General features: G+C 41.9%; 1 protein-coding gene across 1 annotated transcript in view; it reads left to right on the forward strand.

Moving 5' to 3' along the window:
• Positions 1 to 21,780, forward strand: part of LOC144818753 (alpha-2-macroglobulin-like) — a 1,363,397-nt gene that overhangs the window by 581,533 nt on the left and 760,084 nt on the right. Inside the window, exons 14-15 of the mRNA XM_078676468.1 lie at positions 7,284 to 7,435; positions 14,104 to 14,253. Coding sequence (XP_078532594.1) covers positions 7,284 to 7,435; positions 14,104 to 14,253 — 302 coding nt within the window. The remainder of the gene's footprint in view (positions 1 to 7,283; positions 7,436 to 14,103; positions 14,254 to 21,780) is intronic.

Raw genomic sequence — 21,780 nt, forward strand, 5'->3', positions numbered from 1 at the left:
CTGAAAGGAAGGAAGATGTTCGGGCGTCTTGCAGGATGAGGCACGACCGCTCCATGATGGCATCTACAAAGCGGGGCAGGCTATCGACAGGGTACACATCTACCCACTTGGGGAGTTAACAGGTTTTAATTGAGGACATGAGGAGCGCGCCCACCAGGAAGAATGTACCTCAGACTACAAGACCCAGAAGACCGGGTTCACGGTCACGCCCATATGGGCTGGACTTGCATATAAATAATTAGTGCTCTCTGCCTTTCACTAACCACACACCACTGAAGAAGGGATACTCCATTTCCCGAAACGCGTTTGGCGTTTAGACTTTTACCGATGTTGTCACGCTGTTCTGTTACCGGCTTGCAAGATGACATTAAAAGACGTGAGCAATAAGTTTCTTCCTGTGGTCACTTTGCTTGGGATACCTGCAACTGTGTGATTTGCTATGGTCGTTTCCCGGCCGTGAAGTATGACCCTCCGCTGCTCGCGGATCCTAAGCCTCCGTCACACTGACGCAGGCGCTGAAAGGAAGGAAGATGTTCGGGCGTCTTGCAGGATGAGGCCCGACTGCTCCATGATGGCATCTACAAAGCGGGGCAGGCTATCGACAGGGTACACATCTACCCACTTGGGGAGTTAACAGGTTTTAATTGAGGACATGAGGAGCGCGCCCACCAGGAAGAATGTACTACAGACTACGAGACCCAGAAGACCGGGTTCACGGTCACGCCCATATGGGCTGGACTTGCATATAAATAATTAGTGCTCTCTGCCTTTCACTAACCACACGCCACTGAAGAAGGGATACTCCATTTCCCGAAACACGTTTGGCGTTCAGACTTTTACCGATGTTGTCACGCTGTTCTGTTGCAGGCTTGCAAGATGACATTAAAAGACGTGAACAATAAGTTTCTTCCTGTGGTCACTTTGCTTGGGATACCTGCAACTGTGTGATATATATATATATATATATAAATATATATATATATATATATATATATATATATATATTGCTGCACGCTTTTCGTATCCCGAAAAAGAAAGGCCGGCACGCTGGTATCCAATTGCAAAATTTTTAATCACCAAACCCCCCTGACCCCTTACAGACGCGTTTCGCCTTCACAGGCTTCGTCAGTGTAACATTACTGTGTGATAAGAATCACCATTTTAAAGACCTGGGTTATCCACCTGCTTCATCAACATAAACAAAGGACATCTTTTTTTAAATGCATTGTGGTCGCCATTTTGTAGTGTGCAAATAGTATTGCTTTGCTTGCTCTATCATGGTGATTAGTATAAAAAAGTGCATAGTGCTCAATTTAAAAACAAGTAACATTATTTCAATAAATCAATGCTTTTTTTACATTCATTCAGTTAGTGCAGTAACTAGGATTGGGATACATTTTGGGTGTTTTTTTTTTTTTTTTAAATAAAAAACCAATTTTTCCCCCCAAGTCATCCTCTTTGTATTATTTCGCCCTGAATGGGCGTTCAGTTAAACAGTGCAAAATCAACAGTACAAACCCAAAATTACAAGGCATTGGATGTCAAAATAGGAAGGAAGTACAGATGTTATTCAGTTCTAATTCTTTGATTATGGTTTCCTTCCCATTACTGACTCCATCATGCTCACAAGTGAACCCACTGTACAATCAAAAAAGAGGTACTTCCATGGGTTCGTGCTTCTCCCCCAGCTATGCGAATCTTTTCGTAGGATGGTGGGAGAAGCACGAAGCCTGGAACGACTCAAATCGGCAGTGGACGGATAAGATACTTATGTGGACGAGGTATATCGACGACCTCTTTATAATTTGGCAGGGAGATCGCCAATCAGCAGAAGAGTACATTTCCCACCTAAATACTAATACGCTTAATTTAAAGTTTACTAGTACCATCAGCACCAACTGTATTAACTATTTAGATCTGGAGGTATTTGTACATAATAACATCTTAAACACCAGATTGTACAGAAAGCCCACTGCAGGGAATGCAGTCTTGCATGCTAAGTCATACCATCCAAAAAGCTTAATAAAAAATGTACCATATGGCGAATTCTTACGCCTTAAGAGAAATTGTTCTCTTACTCAAGACTATGCTCTTGCTGCTGCTGAGGCGAAAAACAGATTTGAGGAGAGGGGATACAATAGGAATATCCTGTCCCAGGCCAGTGTGAAAGCCTCTACAGCTAACAGGAGGGATCTCCTAGTTCCTAAATTAAAAACTGAGGCACCTGATGAGATCCGTATGATTACGGAATTCAATACAAAATCAGGCGAAATAACGAATATTTTTCGTAAACACTGGCATTTACTAACCTCTGACAGAATCCTCAAGAGTAATCTGCCGCCAAGACCGTTAATCACATACAAAAGATGTCCGTCTTTGGCGGATCATCTGGTCCACAGCCACTTTAAACCAGTGATTAAACCTGTCCAGATTTCGAAAGCGGTGGGGTTCTTCCCTTGTTTAAAATGCAAGGCATGCAAATTTAGTGAAAAAACATCTGAATACCCAAACCGCACAGGCGAGAACAAACCCAATTTGAAAATAAAACAGTTGCTGAATTGCAACTCGGAGTACACGGTGTATTGTCTAACCTGTCCGTGCAAACTACGATATATTGGTAGTACCATCAAACCCGCGAAACTCAGGGTCCTTGAACATATGCGGGCTATTACCAATAAGGACAAAGCGTATCCGGTAGCCCGCCACTTTGCCTCACACCATCAGAGCAAGTGGGAGAAATTAAGCTACTATTGCATGGATCAGGTCCCCAAATCAGAACGGGGAGGTGATAGGGAAAAAGCCCTACGCATCTTAGAATCAAAACACATCATTAATTTAAAAACGATAGCTCCCTGGGGTTTGAACAACAATGAAGAACTTTGGGTTCACTTGTGAGCATGATGGAGTCAGTAATGGGAAGGAAACCATAATCAAAGAATTAGAACTGAATAACATCTGTACTTCCTTCCTATTTTGACATCCAATGCCTTGTAATTTTGGGTTTGTACTGTTGATTTTGCACTGTTTAACTGAACGCCCATTCAGGGCGAAATAATACAAAGAGGATGACTTGGGGGGAAAAATTGGTTTTTTATTTAAAAAAAAAAAAAACACCCAAAATGTATCCCAATCCTAGTTACTGCACTAACTGAATGAATGTAAAAAAAGCATTGATTTATTGAAATAATGTTACTTGTTTTTAAATTGAGCACTATGCACTTTTTTATACTAATCACCATGATAGAGCAAGCAAAGCAATACTATTTGCACACTACAAAATGGCGACCACAATGCATTTAAAAAAAGATGTCCTTTGTTTATGTTGATGAAGCAGGTGGATAACCCAGGTCTTTAAAATGGTGATTCTTATCACACAGTAATGTTACACTGACGAAGCCTGTGAAGGCGAAACGCGTCTGTAAGGGGTCAGGGGGGTTTGGTGATTAAAAATTTTGCAATTGGATACCAGCGTGCCGGCCTTTCTTTTTCGGGATACGAAAAGCGTGCAGCAATATTGAAGCGTCTCACCAACGCTGGCGTCTCTGGCACCCGGGAAGCAGTGGAGCGACGGCGGTGATTGGAAACCGTGCCTCAAAAAAAAAAAAAAAATATATATATATATATATATATATATATATATATATATATATATTTATATATATATATATATATATATATATATATATATATAATAAATGTTTTATTTTAAAGTTACAATAATTATTTATAAGATGACATTAAAAGACGTGAACAATAAGTTTCTTCCTGTGGTCACTTTGCTTGGGATACCTGCAACTGTATATATATAATAAATGTTTTATTTTAAAGTTACAATAATTATTTATTAATTTTACATTTATTCAATTATTTTAAGTATGTTTAAATTAATTATATTTATCATTATATTAGTTTTAAATTAATTTTAAGACATTTAAAAAATTCGATATTTTGACAGTCTATATTTTTTACAATCGATATTTTGGAGTCGATATTTTTGTACTTACCTGTTTGTAGATAGGCAGTCGATATTCTGGCATTCTATATTTTTACCTCGATATTTTGGTAGGTCGAAATTTTGTCTGTCGATATTCTGTCAGTGATCCAGATCGTGCCGCTGCCATAGGCAGATCCCTGCACTCCCTAAGCAGAGTATTCTCAAGATCATTAATATATAGGGTGAACAGGAATGGGGCAAGGACGCAGCCTTGCCGCACCCCTCTCAAAATCTGGAACCCCCTAGTTAAGTCCCCGTCCTTCCAAATCGGACCTTTGCCCTTTCCCCGGAGTATAATTGCCTCAAAAAGGCAGTTATCCGACTGTCTACCCCCAGCCTTTCCAGAATTGCCCATAATTTTACATGTATGACGCAATCAAACTGACGTTAGGTCAACAAAAGTTAAAAACAGCTTCCCTCCCTTTGATTTCGTGTATGTGTCTAAAAGAATATGAAGATTTATGCTCTGGTCAACAGTGCCAAGACCTTTTCGAATGCCATGTTGGAGATCGCTGATGATTGATTGCTCATCTGCCCAAAATTGTAGTCTATCTAAGACCACACGCCCAATTATCTTAACAGTGGAATCTAGGAGTGAAATTGGGCGGTAGCAAGCTGGGCTTGCTCTATCACCCTTTTTATATATGGGAACTATGTTGGATTCATACCACGTCTTTAATAGGCCTATACAGCAACATGCATTAAATAATTGGGTGAGTAATGGTCCCCATAGAGCTACATTGTTTTTAAACAAGTCAACCAGAATTCCGTCCGGGCCCGGGGCCTTACCACCCATACTAGCTTTAATAGCTAGCTTAACTTCTTCCAAAGTGAAGCCCATCTCCAGTTGCTGGGAGGGGGGGTAGAGCTCTTGATCGAATTCTTGCCCTTCCTTTTCCTGGTCAGACAGAGGTTGGTCACTATAGAGTTTGGCGTAATATAATACCCACTCCTTCTCCGTAATACCAATCTCTACAGTTGCCTTGGGGATATCATTAAAAAAAGGGGGCATTAACCGCCTTCCAGAAAGCAACAATATCTCGAGTCATGGACGCCTCATGTAGAGTATTCCATGCTTCTCTCTTCATTTCATCCTTCCTTATTTTTAGCGCCTTCTTATAATTCCTTCTAGCTTCTCTTATTAAGCCCCGATCTTTGCTTGAAGCATTTAAAACATGCTTAAGCCTTGAATAAGCCTTCGTGCAAGCAGTATCCTGAACCCAAAAACGAAATGCCTTTACCTTAAAAAAAGTAGCATTCCAAAATGAATACATTCCCTACCCTTATCTCCTATAACCTCAGCACTGAAATATACAAAATAGTGATTGATGGAACGCTAGAATTAATTTTAGCCACAGGTAATTCCTCAGGCTGCATCCAAATCCATTGTTGTTTTGCACACATTGCCAACTCCATTTGGACCCAATCAGATGCAAATCAGTCTTGAGTGTGCTGCATTAGGAACAGTCCAGGTTGTACTGCCAGGCCATGCTGTCTTTGAACCAGAACGCAAACAACCCAAGACTGGTTTCATCATGATTGGGCTCTTTAGTCAGGTATAGCTTACATACCTACACACCTAAAAAACATACTTATACTCCAACACAATCAGCACCCCATACTAAAATACTCCAAACCCTTCTCCCTTCTAACCCACTCATCCACTCTTAAAAATGAAGGTGAACAAATAAAATACAAATTTAAATTACTGTACTGTATTGTAAATAAATACTCAGATCCATAAATAATAAATACCTGCAGTCCCAAAAATTAGCAACCCAAACTTTAATACACTCCCTACCCTTATTTACTCAATATAACTATAGCAACTTGCTTCTAAAACTTAATTTGCAGAAAAAAAGACTAAATTAATGTAACCACCCAAAAAACTATCCACAACCATAACAAAATAAATACCTGCACCCCAAACATATCAGCCCCTCATAATTTGGAAACCTCCTAACCCTTATCTCCTATAACCCATACTCAAGACATCCCGTTCCAAAAAATGTAAACCTCCATCAACTATTTTTGTGGAGTAAACCCCACAAGCCCCCTTTCTTATTCCAACATCTACTCCCCCCTAACGGTTACCCCTTTTAAACCAACCTCCATATGCCGTATTTTTGGAGGATGAGTTTACTCCTCAGCCCACCTTTTTAACTCTAACTATTTATTCCAAAATTCTCATTTCTCAAAAATAATCAATCCCAAATTTATATACTTACCAAACTTACCTCACATTGTAAACGAATTATTTGTAACAACTTACATTACAAATGCATTTGTGTGATAAAACCTGCAAAGACTGTCTGGCACATGCATCAACAATGCCATTTGCGATTCCTTATTAGCGAAAAATAAGGATTCGCTAATAATGAATAGCAAAAGGCTATGCATGTAGAAATCGCTTAAAAAATAGCAATTTCTAAACATTCCTTAATTGCGACTTGCAAATTGCGAGTCGCAATTAAGAAATACCTCCTCTAGAGGTCCATAGGAATGAATGGGAATACATCTCACTTTAGTGCAGTTTTCAAATTTTTGTGCAAATTACCGTGAAGTTCAACTTCATGGTAATTTGCTCCCCCTATTAGCGAATTCACTCATTTTTTTACTTTGATGCTTTGCATTTAAGGAATCTCAAAATTTGAGATTCCTTAAATGCAATTGCAATTTAAGTAATCGCAATTTAGAGATTACTTAAATTGCGATTTTTGCATTTGGGATGATGCATCCCAAATGCAAAAATACCGGTCGCAAATGGGCAGATTCTGAGAATCTGCCCGTTTGTCACCGGTTTTTGCTTTGATGCATGTGGGCCTACGTGGTAAGAAAGTAGTGCATACTGATGACTTTTGAAATAAATGAGTCTTGATAATCACTTACAGAAGAAGTTAATGATGCAGACTATTGCTGAGGCAGCTTACTAAGGGTACATCAGGGGATCAAGTATTGCAGGGAGATGTGAACATTGACTGCCACTGATTCGTTTGAGGATTCCTATGGGAATGATAGACAACTCAGGAAGATATGGAAGATATAATGCTAGTCTGTCTTCTGTTAGGTTCTATAAATAAAATGTGTCATGTTGGGCCAAGATCAAAAGTTGCTAGATTTGCAGTCCGTCACTCTTCTCTTTCTTTCCCTCTTTCCTTCCACCTAAGGTGCTGCTCTAGTAATCCACAAACATAGAATTGTTTCTCTCTGACCAAGTGACTCGTGCTTTATGTGCAGGAGTCTGCTGTAACTGCCTTGTAACTCTACTATCTTTATTTTCTCTACATAGGAGTCACTGCCTCTGGGAGCTTCACGATGCAGCTGCACATTAGCTCCAGTCTTGCGCCCCAGGCCAATGTACTTATAATGACGATCCTTCCCAATGGTGAAGTCATTGCTGATAAGACTCTCTTCAAAATAGAGAAGTGCTTTGCCAACAAGGTGGGTGTTGAGAATAAAGAAGGTTGTCGATCCCAAGAAAAGGGACTGTCATGGTGTGTCTGGGTTCTTTTTGTTAAGGTGAAAAACAACTGAGGGAGAACTGATAGCTAAATGTTGAACATCTCTAATTGGTTAAAGTGTGCAGACGTTCATAAGTCGTAAATACAGCCCAAACTAGGACACATTTCCTAGGCGTGCTGTGTATCATTTACTAGACGTGCTGTGTATCATTTACTAGACGTGCTGTGTATCATTTATCCCCTGATGATATGACCGCCAGCTGTATCACTGATTCTGCACTCAAATGATCTCATACCGTCATATATGCTGGTGCCATGACCAGGGGGACACATCTGACAGGATGAGCTGTGTTTCAGGCAATTTACTACTGGGAGAAGTGAAAATCTAAATATAAGGTGGTGTGCACAGTCCTTCCACTTGAGGGGATCTTTTTACAGTACTGGGCTAAGGTGAGTAGAGGTTTCACATGCTGCAATGTAAAGGTGAAAAGTGTTAACTGAAGCTAAAGTATATCTTATTTCTGGGCAGCGGCAGGGTGGAGGGGTGAAAAAAGAGAGACATCTAATCCCCTACATTGGATGCTTTGTGTTAGACTATTCCTTCCGTCAAGGGAGTGGTGAAATTGCTTTAACCCTACCACTCTTTTACAGCCAGGGAACATACATGTGACATTACATAGAGCTATGTAATACAGCTAGCATTGGCAATAAATCCTCATAGCTTGGGTTTCTCTGAGGAAACCTGTGGCGTACAAAAAGGAAGGGAGACAATTTACCAGAATAGGTACCATGTGAAATTGCATGCCTTTCTGGCAACATTTGTCATATGTGAATCGCTGATGACAACTTCCAGTGCTACACAGGTTAATGGCCGATGGCGTAGATTGCATGCTGTGCACACAGCCATGCTAGATTGGCATGCAACACCAAAACACACATTCTCCACCAACAGCATTTCTTCATGCTAGTGTTTCTGTTATGCTTTCTGATCGCAGGTGAGGCTCCTCGTTATGTGATGTCACTGTGATGTATAGGTGTACACATCGTAATAGTGGCTCCGATGTCACTTAACATCGAAACAAAGAATTATGGAATTGCACAGTATAATTATCTTTGTAAAACCGACTTTTGATTTATTATCCTATTTTTTGACAACTTCAGAAAAACATATTATCGTTCATCTTGGGACTAAGCATCAACAAAGCTTTTATTTAACACAAACATACTAATTTGCATTGCATTTTGAAATGAGATTAGCGTTGTCACAAATAGTATAATGTTCGCCACCTACTAGTTTAAAAACTTAACCAAGATTGAGCCTCTTAATTGGCACGAATCTGATCTTAGCATCATTGCATGAGTTCTTTTTTTCTGTTATTAACACCAATGCAGATCAATACACCTAACGTCTATAACACATATCTCTAGTTATTACTGATTTACTGCGCGGTTCTTTAAACCATGACCTCAATTTTTCAGTTCATATTCAGTATTCATGATGCTCGATCACAACCTAAAATGGCCTCCATTTATGCCTAAATTAAAGCCCGACAACTCACAGTCTGTGTACTTCCAAGATGGCTAGTCTTGTGGTGACGTCAAGAGGTGCAACACACAATGACGCCCTTTTTACCACAGAATTTGAACCCACAAAAAAACACAATGCCACAAGACTTCCGATATTGCACTTAGACATGTAGCAGGCCGCATTCACAGACTGACACACCTGTCTGAACATCATTCCTAATTCTACTGTGACAACCCACTTTCTCTTTCACCCATCTTTCCCAGAGTTCACTGTGCTTGCAAAGGATGTCCCTACAGACCCTTTGTTATATTGACGCTAATCTTTGGCACTGAAGCTCCTTTTAGCGCATTACACAGCAGACCTCTGACAAAGATAAAACAGCTCCCCTCATACGTATTACTAATCTTTATCTACACCCTGACATACATACTATTTTAGAAGTTCTTGTCTCAAATGTATTGCCATTTATTGTTTTGTGTAGACTAGTATGTTTATTACAGCTATTGTGCTTAGAGAGCACTGTGGCTTCTAAACCTTTTTCGCACTTATGCATAGTGTGTTTCTTCAACCAATTTTATTTTTAGCCCCATCTCTTGATTTGCACTGTAACCCACACCTTAAGATAAACTTTACCCATCAGCTGTACTATGTCCTTTCCTTGTGCCCTTCTCTTCTTGAGAAAGCCATAGGCCGAGGGGGCTGCTAAGAGGGAAAATGTGCTGGCTGAAATATTGTGCTGAAGGTGTCTGAAAATAAGATAATAATTCGGAAGCCTGTTTTAGAAAGAAAATTACACTATGCAGTTTGTCATTTAGGGGCAAATGTATCAAGATTCAATTTTGTGATTCCTAAATAGCGATTTTTAAGGAATCGCTATTTAGAAATCGCAAAATGGAATGTATTTAAAAAATCGCTATTTTTTAGCGATTTCTTACACTTCCTTATTTGCGAATTCGCATTTTGCGAATTCGCAAATAAGGAATATTTTCCCATGCATTCCTATGGGCCAGGAGGCCCATAGGAATGATTTGAACGAATTCTCAAATTGCGAATTCGCAATTTGCTAATCGCAATTTGAGAATTATTTCAAGGGTGCAGGGGTGTCTGAAAGACACCCTGCTGCACCCCTGAAATGTACATGTGTGTGCATATGGCGCACATACATGCCCCATGGGCATGTGTGTGCGTCACATGCCACCTTTAAAAATGCAAAATTGTGCATTTTTTGAAGACTTCGCAAATTACCATCAACTACAAGTTGGTGGTAATTTGCGATTCCTTAACAAAAATTCGCAAAAAAAAATGCTTCATACATAGTATTTAAGGAATCGCAAAATTTGCGATTCCTTAAATGCTATGGCAAATTAAGGAATCGCAAATCTTTGCAATGCCTTAATTTGCGAATTTTTGATACATTCTAAAACATGCAAAACAACCATTTGCGAGTCGCCATTCTCCGAATTTCGGCCTTTGCGAGTCGCAAAACGATTGATACATCTGCCCCTTAATTACTCCTAAAACTTGCAAATGTATGCTATTAGACCTGTTAAACATACTGTCTCTTTGCTCTTTTATATTATTTGCGTCCTTAATTAAGTAAACCGGGAGAATGTCTTTCAAGAACGTGAACGAGGAGGCCAGGTAAGCTCAGGGCTGGCTTTAGGGCACTGCAAATGTACGGCCGAACTGGGCGCTGACCTGTGGAGGGGGTGCTGTGCATTTTTTGAAGACTTCGCAAATTACCATCAACTACAAGTTGGTGGTAATTTGTGATTCCTTAACAAAAATTCGCAAAAAAAAAATGCTTCATACATAGCATTTAAGGTATCACAAAATTTGCGATTCCTTAAATGCTATGGCAAATTAAGGAACGAGGAGGCCAGGTAAGCTCAGGGCTGGCTTTAGGGCACTGCAAATGTACGGCCGAACTGGGCGCTGACCTGTGGAGGGGGTGCTGTGACTTCGTGGGGGGGCACTGTGCTTAGCAATATCATATGATAGGAGAGATGTGGGGCACTTGTGCAGGTGATAGTGAGAGAATCCAAGGAGGCGCTCAAGGGACGTGGGGGCATCAAAAGTGAATGTGGCACGGGGTTCCACCAGCTCTAAAGCCGGCCCCCGTAAGCTTTTAATGATGTAGGGGCAAGGGAAGTCACCCGGCTGTAAAGCTTATGATTTATTGAGTTGCCTTCTTCTCTGAAAAGGAACACAAGCAACCCAGATACATTTCGGTAGTAGCAAGATGTTTAGTTTTTTCAGAACGGAGTCTATCACATAACATATTTTTTTCAACCCCAGGCACATTTCAGTAGTAGCAAGACATACATCAGCATATAACATTTTACAAAAGGTGACTAATATAGAAAATAGATTATTATAAAATAAAATCATAACAGTATTTGCTGCTTTTAAAAAAATAGCCAACAATGCGGCAAAACAAAAAGCCTGGATCGTAGATAAAGCCGCATTAGCAAAGAAAAAACACGGCTGGATGGTATTGGCTTCGTACGAGAGATGTTCCCCACAACCATACTTAGTCAATCACATTACGACAATTACCCAACAACTGCTACTACGAACTCGGATGGGGACATTCATCTCAAAAGATCAGATCCCTGCATGGAAACAAACGTGGCCAACATCACTCTGCAGACTTTGTGACCAAGCAGAAGAAACTCTGATTCATTTACTGTGCATTTGCCCATCTCTGAATAACCTGAGACGTTTCTATCTATTACACGCATTTCGCACATTTCAAATTAGATCATGTCGGCCAGCAGTCATGTTAGCACTGAATAGACAACAGTTGCATGTAGCATGCAGGGCTACCAGATTTTTGAAGAAAGTTAGCCTTTTTTAATACAGAAAACGAAAAAACATGGAACGAGATCAACAGCCCAAAACCAAAGGACCGAGGTGTAAATAATAGTTCAGAACTCAGACAATATCAATTTGTTTAAAAAAATTGTATAGATTGCCTATTTACTTTTTTTCATTTTTTTTAAAACGCCAGTTCAAAGATTTTCTTGTATAATAATTGTAAAGGTTTTAATTAACTATACACAATACATTTACTTACTTACTTAAAGAGTCATAACAGTATTGCGTACTCTGCTTATAAAAAGCAATTGAAAACGTCCAGGAGCTATAGCCACAACCATAAACATCATTTCAGATATTAGGGACGTTGCCATCTCTCGAATCAATCTACCAAACTTGAATAAAACTATGACGACATGCAATAAATACAAACAATGTAAAAAATATGAATGCAATTGCATTATAACTTAAGAGAACATCAACAGTTCCCTCCAGACTGGTATCAATTAGCAGCAGGAAATGGAATCGAATGTAAAGGGTTAATATCAATCCTTAAATTAAAAAATCACTAGTGTGATCCTCATGTTGGAAAGATGTGAGATGTACGTAATATGATCTCTGGGTCTAGTAAACATAGAGTTAATAAAGCAGACTGCTTACTTTGGAAATAATTGTTCCATAAGGTTAAAGACAGAAGATCAATCAAGTTAATTTCCACCTTAGATACAAACAAGGGCCATTGCGGGGGAGCGGGGCTCCCCATTATCATAGTTTGATGAACCCCCATAACAGTGCTTTGCATTTTGGTGGACATGGCCCTATTTCGTTGACTGTAATTTAATTCATTCTAATATAATAGAGGCACATTTCGCCCACAGTGGGTGACACTCATGAGGTGCAGCAATAGTCATATGGCATAGCAAACTCGGACCCCACTACTGGGTACAGCTGTGCCACCCAGTGAGCCTCACTTAATACAAAGGTGATGGATGAAAATCAGTCTGAACCATGGGAAATTTTCATTGTCGTCATGTTCTGTATTGTCTCTTGGTTTCATTATATTTACCGTGAAAAATGGCTGCTCCAATTCTCCAAGTAAAGGCCGGTAGTGATGACGACCACTGTGTTATGGGTGCTTCTCAGTCCCTCTTCTTGAAATAAGTATCAGCACAAGCTATTTGACAAAAGACTAAAGGCACATTTATTTTCAACTACACTCAGTGCCACTTATTTCATGTTTCAGTTATGTTCAGACGTCTTAGTCACATTTCACGTATTCATGGGTAAAAGCTCCCCTTTTCTCCACCTTTTTTCATATTTTTCTGTGTCACTGACCGTCTCCCTCATTTTGGTTTAGATTTGATCCATGGGCCATCATCTGCACTACTGTTTTTCCTCACTTATCTGACTCTGATGTTTTTATCTGTGTCTCCTACCTTTTTTGTTCTATGGACTTTTCAATGTATCCTCTTTCTTCCATGAATCTGAGCTGGAAAGGCTCTATCCTTTTAGGGCAGCAAGGAACCCCCTGCCAAGACCTCAATATGCTGCACGCATCTCTGCTTGTCTGTGGATGCCATGCCAGTGCATAGCTCCCACGTCAGACTGGGAACAGCAACCAGCCCTGGCAATCTGCTCGACTAGCCCCGGTAGTTTGGGGGGGAGGTGCTAGTGAGAAACACTGCTGCAAAACCGGCCTCCATGGGTCCAAAACCAGCCCCTACCCTTCTGGCCCATCAGGAAAATGCCCAGTGCCTGCTACCATTAGTGTGGTCCTGATAGCTACTTCTTTAAATCCATTCTCTGGTACACTTCCAGAGGTTTCTGAACTTTAGGACATTATTTTTAGACTGGAACTCGATTTGGTGGCTGCTTCTCCCTGAAGACGACCCAGGCTTCCAAACAGATGGTCAAGCTACCATCCCTTCTCATGTCAGAGATCCAGATGGCAATTCCATAGTTCTTTAGCTTATCAGTGCCATTACAGGCAGGGTCCACCCATAAGCAATTCAGCCTTGGCATCACCCAGGTTCAGATATATGTCCATAGAATCAGTTCACTTTCACATTAGGCCCGCATCAGACCTGTATACACTTCAAACATAGTTCCCCGTGTTTAAGAAACTATAGTTGGTAAAGTTGGACTCTCGATTAGAAAACAATCCATAGCATAGCCTTTACACCTGCTTGAGGTCATGACTGAAGCGTGGGTGCTCTACTCGTGGTTGTTGTATATTTTGTGGATTGAGTGAACATTGCTTCAGATGGATCTGCCCACTTAACCCTTTCATACATTACCAGGTGAAGATAGACTTCTCGGCACAGAAGACCCTTCCAGCCTCCAGCGTGAATCTGCAAGTGGAAGCTTCTCCTGGATCACTGTGTGCCCTGAATGTTGTTGACAAAAGTGTCCTGCTCATGGCCTCTGGAAAGGAGCTTACTGCAGAGAAGGTAAGACCTGCCCCCTCCTTTGATAGTATCAATCTTAGACGATAGTTGATAGTGCAAATCCTTCTTCTGTAATGACGATCATCATTAGTGTTTTTAAATACCTTGTTCCCATCTTGTGAACTACTAAAATCATTTCCACGTAAAGTATAAAACAGCATTGCTTTGATGACATGTAACGTTAACAGTGCCTCTAAATTGTCAAAAGATATGTGTGGAGCGCAGTATTAAATAAGTGTCACGAAAATGCAAAGAGAGTGTGCAGCTTTTTAGCACGCCTGATGCACCCTGTTATTACTGAATTGGCAGTACAGGCTTATACGTCTCTTGTCTGCAATACAGGTCACCCGGACACATTTTTTGCATTCTCATGATCTCATAAGGGAGTTCCTTCATTTGCATGGGGATTTTGTGTCACACACAGGAGAGAACACCTTTATCCCTGTGTCCATCCCATACTATAGATGTTGTTGTAGGGGCAAACAGACTCATTGTGCACCATATATGACTAGGCACACAGCCAAGGCGCCCCAACAGGAAGTTGTGTTTGAATACTGGCCCCTCAGGCATCCCAGGCAGGTGGGTGCAGTCACGTACTGCATCCATCTATGGGTGGATGCTCACCCTTTTTGAAAATAATGCTGGGCTCTCTGGAAGTGGAAGACTGAGCTACAGTTTCAAACCACAGCTCCATTTTGTTATGATCTGTTCTCTCCAGCGCAGACACGAACTGTAAGAGTTTGCATCTTCACTTTTGTTTCCGTAATCTGCCACAGATCATCACACTGTCCCTAATAGCTAATACTGGATCAGATGTATGACCCGTTTTTGCATGCGCAAACGGGTTTGTGACCCATTTGCACGTGAAAAAACCTACAGGGCCACATACAAACCCTATTTAGCAAGTCGAAATTTATTTGTGACTCGCTACATAGGTTTTGCGACTTGCTATTAGGAAGGGGTGTTCTCTTCCTAATAGCGACCTTCAAGCCATGTATGAATGTTTTGCGACAGCAATTGCGCTTGCAAAACACTTGCAAATTACCGCCCTCTTCAAGAGGGTGATAATGCATGCACCAAAAGGGAAGGGGTCCCCAGGGGACCCCTTCTCCTTTGCAAATGCAGGCGAAAATATTTTTTAGGGGCAGGCATTGTTCCCAGGGACAACTACCTGCCCTTAAAAAACGAAGCAAAAACGCTTAAATTTTCTTTTTTGAAATGCATCCCGTTTTCCTTTAAGGAAAACGGGCTGCATTAAAAAAAACTGCTTTATTTAAAAGCAGTCCCAGACATGCAGGTCTGCTGAGCCCAGCAGGCCACCATCCCTGGAAGGGCCAGCCATTCCCGATGGGATCGCAGATTGCACGTGGCTCATTAATATTCATGAGCCTCGCATTTTGCAACCCCATTGGGAATCGCAATCATTCTCTCTGACACTGTTGTACATTCCAAATTGTGGCTCGCTATTTGCGACTCACAATTAAGCGCAAATTGTGAGTCACAATTTGGATGGTCGCACATCTGGCCCAATGTCCCTTGTGGGCAAAAACTGTGTGAGTGAAGTAGGCCACCAACTGTGGCACTCTGGCTGTAGTCCAAGGTTAACACCAAGAGCATTTTACCTCATAGATGCTACAGGATACACAGTATGACAGCAGTTGATGAGGACCCACTAATCAGCTGCAAGTTATGGTTTTTGCACTGCACCCGGTGTAGTGCATGTTTTTAATGTGGAGAGGTAATTATATTAGTGCAGGCCAGACCTGCACCAGAAAAAATTCAAAAGACATTGAGGGAAGGTATGCTATGATGGAATGCAAGCTTTCTCCTAGATGGCGCAGCCAGCTGTGGTGTACCACATACCCCGTCTATATGGCATTTATGTTTTTAGCTGCAAATTGGATTTTTTTTTAAAAAAGGACTTGATATTCCCAAACTTTTCTACAGGTATTAACATGGGAAAACAATGTTATGGGCCCCCTCTTTTTCTCTACCACCACTTAAACACGCACCCCATAACATTACAGGAAGGAGATTTCTCTAGTTGGACAACAGTTTGCCAAAGGCGAAATCCCCATTGTTGGGCAAGAAAATCTTCAGTACAAGATGACTCTTCTCCTTGACCTGGTCTTTACCAATCAAAGTCCTACCTCACACCTTCTCAAAGTAGACCTTTATTGGTGCAGTGCTGGACACAACCAGTGTGAAGACCTTCGTTCCTCTTCAAAGGATCATGGATATTCAGGAGATGATTCTTAGCTTACAAACTCAAACATATTTCCTGGTCCTGTAGGTCTTAAGTCTGACTGGTCTCATAGCATCATCCATTTTGTTGGTTCCAGGCACCAGCACAACTGTCTATTACAACAGGAGGCAGTGTGGTGTAGGATCTTATTGCTGGAAAGTAATTCACATGTGCCAGTGGGCGCAGCCATGTGAATTTTTCAAGTAGCGCCCTGCTTGAAGGTTGCCTCAACATGAGAGTGAACTCTGTCAGTTATCTCTCACTGGATCACCACAATTGGAAACTACAGCCTAAAGTGACTGAAATAATCTTCAAAATGTGCTTTCCATCTGTGGAATTATTTGGCATAGCCCAAAAAAGGAAGTGTCCTCAGGGTTTGTGTTCAAAAGTACCCTTTGAATGGTTTTCTGTAGGATGTGTTAAGGTTCAGCTTGTTTCGGGCCTTACTGTTCTTGTTTCTACTGATTCTGCTTTAGTCAAACGTACTGCCGAAGTAACAAGAGGATCAGACACAGCAGATCCTGATAAACCAAGACTGGGCAAGGGGGATCAGCTATGCTTATCTGTTGGCACTAAGCTTAGTTTAATAAATGTGACCCTTTTAATGTTGGAGCATTCCACATTTCTGGTCGGACAGGAGTTAGATGTATGCACTTTCCTCTATGTTTGTGGGATTGGAATTAGAATAGTAAATAGGAAGGAAAAGTCTCTTGCATGGTGACAGATGTGCATCCCTGCCTTGAGTGTCACAGCTGCATGCATTTCTGGACTGTCAAGTTTGAGTAAACGCACTGCCCTGTATTTTTATTCCTGGGGGTGGATATAGTCCGACAATGACAGGTTATTAACATTCCCAACTATGTCCTAAACTCCCTTTCAAACACATGTGGTGACGTTCAGTGGGGGAAAAGGGGTTGGATGGACAAAGAAAGAAGAATAAACTGGACAATGGATCCTCTATGAGCAACTCCCTGTGTTAGACCTACCTGCTTAGGGTGGCCTACCCCTAAACCTTTTGCCTTCCTCATCCATTTTTTGCTGATCTTGTTTTTGCTGGCCTTAGGACTCTATGCACTTTACCACTGCTTACCAGTGCTAAAGTGTTTTGTGTTTTCGCCTTTAAACATGGTAAAATTGGCTTTTACCCAATTGGCACATTTAATGTACTTGTAAGTCCAGGGGCGGTTTCTCCATAAGGGCTATGGGGCTGCGCACCTCTGAAATTCCTACACATTTACATAAAAACATACTAAACAGATCAATTTATTTAGAGATATGATCGTATCTCGAAATAAATCAATGTATTTAAGTCTGGGCTGTTTGTTTCAGGCTGTCTGCCCTGCCTTGCTCTGAAGCAGGAGACAAAAGCCAGGCAGTAAATCAACTTTCTGAACTGTGATGCACTACACTTGGCTTTCTGCCATTGCCATTGTGGTCCCTGACTGTTTGCACTCTGTAGGCCAACAACACAATCAGCATCACGGTTTCAGACGTCAGAGACTTCATCCCTGCTTGATTTCAGACATCGGTCATTCAAAGGTGTAGATCCCACCCTTTCGTCATACGTGAGAGTGGATGCAAGCATCTGATCTGGTGCCTTGATCTCGGTAATGGCCTAAGGGCCAGATGTAGGTTGCCTAATACCGGTCGGTAACGGCCGAAATTACCGAATTTTAGCCATTACTGACCGGTATTAGGCTTTTCAGGTGTAGGTGCCTAATGTTAGGATTCGGTAATTTACCGAATCGGTAATTTAAGGAATCGGTAAATTACCAAATTCTTGAATACCAATTCGGTAAATTAAGGAATCCTTAATGTAGGGAGCACTCAAATGAGGATTCGTTATTTACCACCAACTACAAGTTGGTGGTAAATATCGAAAAACCTCAAAAGAAGCAATTGTTTGCAAATTATTACAGTGCCATGCGGCAGACATACATACCCTTAGGGCATGTATGTGTGCCACATGTGCACCCATACATTATTCAGGGGTGCAACAGGGTGTCAAAGTGACACCCTGCCACCCTTCAATGTGTTCCCCCTTTTACCGAATAGGTATTTACCGATTTGGTAACTCACATTCATTCCTACGGGCCTCCAGGCCCATAGGAATGAATGGGAATTACCGAATCGGTAAATACTGATTCTGTATTTTCCGAATCTTACCGATTCGGTAATACTTACCGAATGAATACCTACATCCCATTTACCGATTCTAAAATACAGAATCGGTAAAATTCGGTATTTTAGAATCTGTAAATCTGGATTACCTACATCTGGCCCTAAGTGTTTGCAAGCTAATGCTGTGTTCTGTATATTGTGCTGAGACCCCTGATCACGATAACCTCCCCCACATCCTAAGCCCTCACTGCACATCACTCGCTCCCATAGAAGTGGAGCTGCCGCAGCATTTGTTCCCCCACAAAATGGATCCAAATAAGGAGCAGGGTTTGTTCTTGTTCCCTTGCGAAGTTGATCAAACTATCTGAGTCAAGCCCAAAGTGAGAGATATGTGCTTACTATGAAACATGTGCTTACAGTGGCCAGTTCTCTGATGAATGACTTGCAAACAATGAATGTTAAAAAAGTCAAGGGAATGCATTTCAGCGATTTAGTTCCTCACTTATTTCACATGCTTTACTTATTCTTGCATTACCCAAGAGTTAGCTATTTTATAATGTTGTTGTTTATCTGTAGTTTTTCTGTGCATACTTAGAGGCTTGAGCCATGTCAGGTGTTTATGAGGGTCTTTGATTGAGGCTCAGGCGCTAAGGCTGAAGCCAAACAAAGTGCCTGTCAGTGGGTTGGCCTCTCTGCAGAGCACACAGAAGAAAGTTTGTGTATTCCATGTGCAACTGAAATTCTGTGCATGTGTGTGAAGGGGATACACAGGTATCAACATATTTGCAAGGCAAAAGTAAGAGAAATTAAAGTAAATTAAAGTGCTTAAATTTGAGGGAGTGCAGGGCATGTTTGGGCGATGAAATGACAGAAATGCGAAGAAGTGCACTCGGGTAAAAGAGAAAAGAGGATGCTGAAGAGGAAAGGGAGGGGGTTGAAGATGTGCGGATGGACAAGATAAGCAGAGAAAAAGGTGATACATATCTAATATAAAGCACACATAACTGAAGGCCAAACTCCTTCTACAGGCCTCAATGCTATTTAATCACAGACTCACTATTTCAGAATTTAAACATTTCCAGTGTTATTTATTTATAAGAAATCATTGTTGTTACTCATTTATCTTAAACAGCTAACACCCAGTGACAAAGCCAATCATACTGACAGGGTTTAGGTTTTCTGTCAGTTGTTGTGTCATTTATCTGGATAAAATTACATCTCAGAGAGAGACCAAAATACTGGTCAGGTGGCACACTACGGGAGTCCCAGAAATGTATTTGACATGTTTCTTTATAGAGAGCACCCACTTTTTTCATCTCACTTAAAGACCTGTCTGCACATATTTCTATATGACTGGTTACAGCCAGCATCTGTGGGTGCTTCTCAAAGTCTGGTTAGAGTATATTTTTCCAAAGTTAATGCTGCTTGGAGTGCAAGACACGTAGAACTATTCCATGCCACGCCTCTTTTTGATATGATTGGCCATGTTCGCACGCTGCTCCGCCCACTTTGGTTTCTCCGAGCAGCATGACGCCGAGGAAGGAAGGACGCAGAATCTTTGCCTCCGGCACCGGCAGCTCCCCCCGTAGCCTTGCAGCCTTGTAGCCCATAGCGCTCGCATTACCTGGTTTTCTCTCGGCATCTGGTGGCAAGGCAAGGGCGGGGTGAAGGCTGGCCCACATTTTGGCATTCCGTGCCTGCACTTGCGTTTTGGTGTACTTAGCGGCTCCAGTTTTGCCGGCACTGGGGGGGTCACCGCTCGCCACCTTTTCCGGGCTTCAGACTGCAGTGGCAGATTGATGTCAGCCGTGACTCTCTCTGGTGTCCTCTCCACGAGCTGGTGCACGGGGTGTTGATTGTTTGGCCCCTGGAAGTGTGGTAGCCAGGAGACCCAGGTGCTTAGGTTAGAAGAGAGAAAGAAGAAAATGACTGAACACTCAGCCTGACTCCCTTTGCTCCACTCCATCTTCATTTCCGGGCTGCCATGTTTTCTGTGGCTAGGCGCTGAGGACGCGATCTCTCTTTTGCCTGGCAGCGTAGGCAGCATGGTGCCTGGAGAAGTGAGGAGATAAGGGGCCACGGAGAGGGTTGCCGGGGGCAGCTTGGGGGCCTGACTGCCTGATCCGTGTGGGGGCTTCTTGGACTTGCACACAGCATAGTCAGCCATTCTGCTATTCGCCCTAATGAATTGATTTTTATGTACACTGCCACACAGCTGACTGCTATGACGCCAAGGCGCTGAGAGAGACAGTGAGCAGGAGCTCACCGCAATTCCTGCGTCTTGTTTTGAGTCATCCCTCCATCAGCATTGTTTTTCAACCACCTTGCTGCTTTGCCTGATAGGTTCTCTCTGGTTCCAAAATTTCTAAAAACTAAATTATTCTGTGGGGAAGCCATCCAGGTGCTTGTGCTCAAACGCACCGGTAGGTTAATTCACAGGACAGTCAGGGCCAGCAGCAAGTTGAGCCAGTCACTCCATGGGCCATCCTAGTCCCCTAAAGCTCCCACAAACTATCAGGCGAAGAAATAGGGGGCACCTTTCACATTTGAAAACATATCCATCAGTGATGTCAATGTTCACGAAGGGTTAAGGAGTTCCCTACGGGGGTAAAGTGGCGAAGGACGGGGCCCAGGAGTTCCAGGAGATGGCTACCTATGTAACACAGGAGAATGAGGAGAGCGTTCAGCCCGTTCTCCCAGAGTTTAAAGTGCCTCCTTTTCCCACCTCAACTATTCACCATCAGAACACAGGTGAAAAACGTCCGTCGTCTTCATTAACACAGCTTCCTGGTGGAAATGCTTTACGGCAGGAGTGGAAGGTAGCGAGATGGAAATGGACCTAACAGAGGGCAGAGGTATTTCCTGCTGAGAATCACGACGGAAAGGAATTGTCACCACTGTCACCATTGGCAGGACTGGTATCCCTGTTTGATAAATCCAAATCCACCCGAAGATTTAAGTGTAGTTCTGGTCCTCCCCCCGCCGAATTTGTGTGAGCAGGTGCCACAGTCTACAGACCGTAGCCCTGTATTGGTGAAAATGGAGGACTACACCCTGCCGGACATCGCTATACCATTGGAAAAAAACAAACATTTGGAGGCCCATTTAAGAAAGCCAATCATTGTGGATCCGAAATTGAAACTGTCTCCAGTTTTATCAGCTGG

This window comes from Lissotriton helveticus, chromosome 2_1 (genome assembly GCF_964261635.1).
Source record: "Lissotriton helveticus chromosome 2_1, aLisHel1.1, whole genome shotgun sequence".
NCBI classification, from domain to species: Eukaryota; Metazoa; Chordata; class Amphibia; order Caudata; family Salamandridae; genus Lissotriton; species Lissotriton helveticus.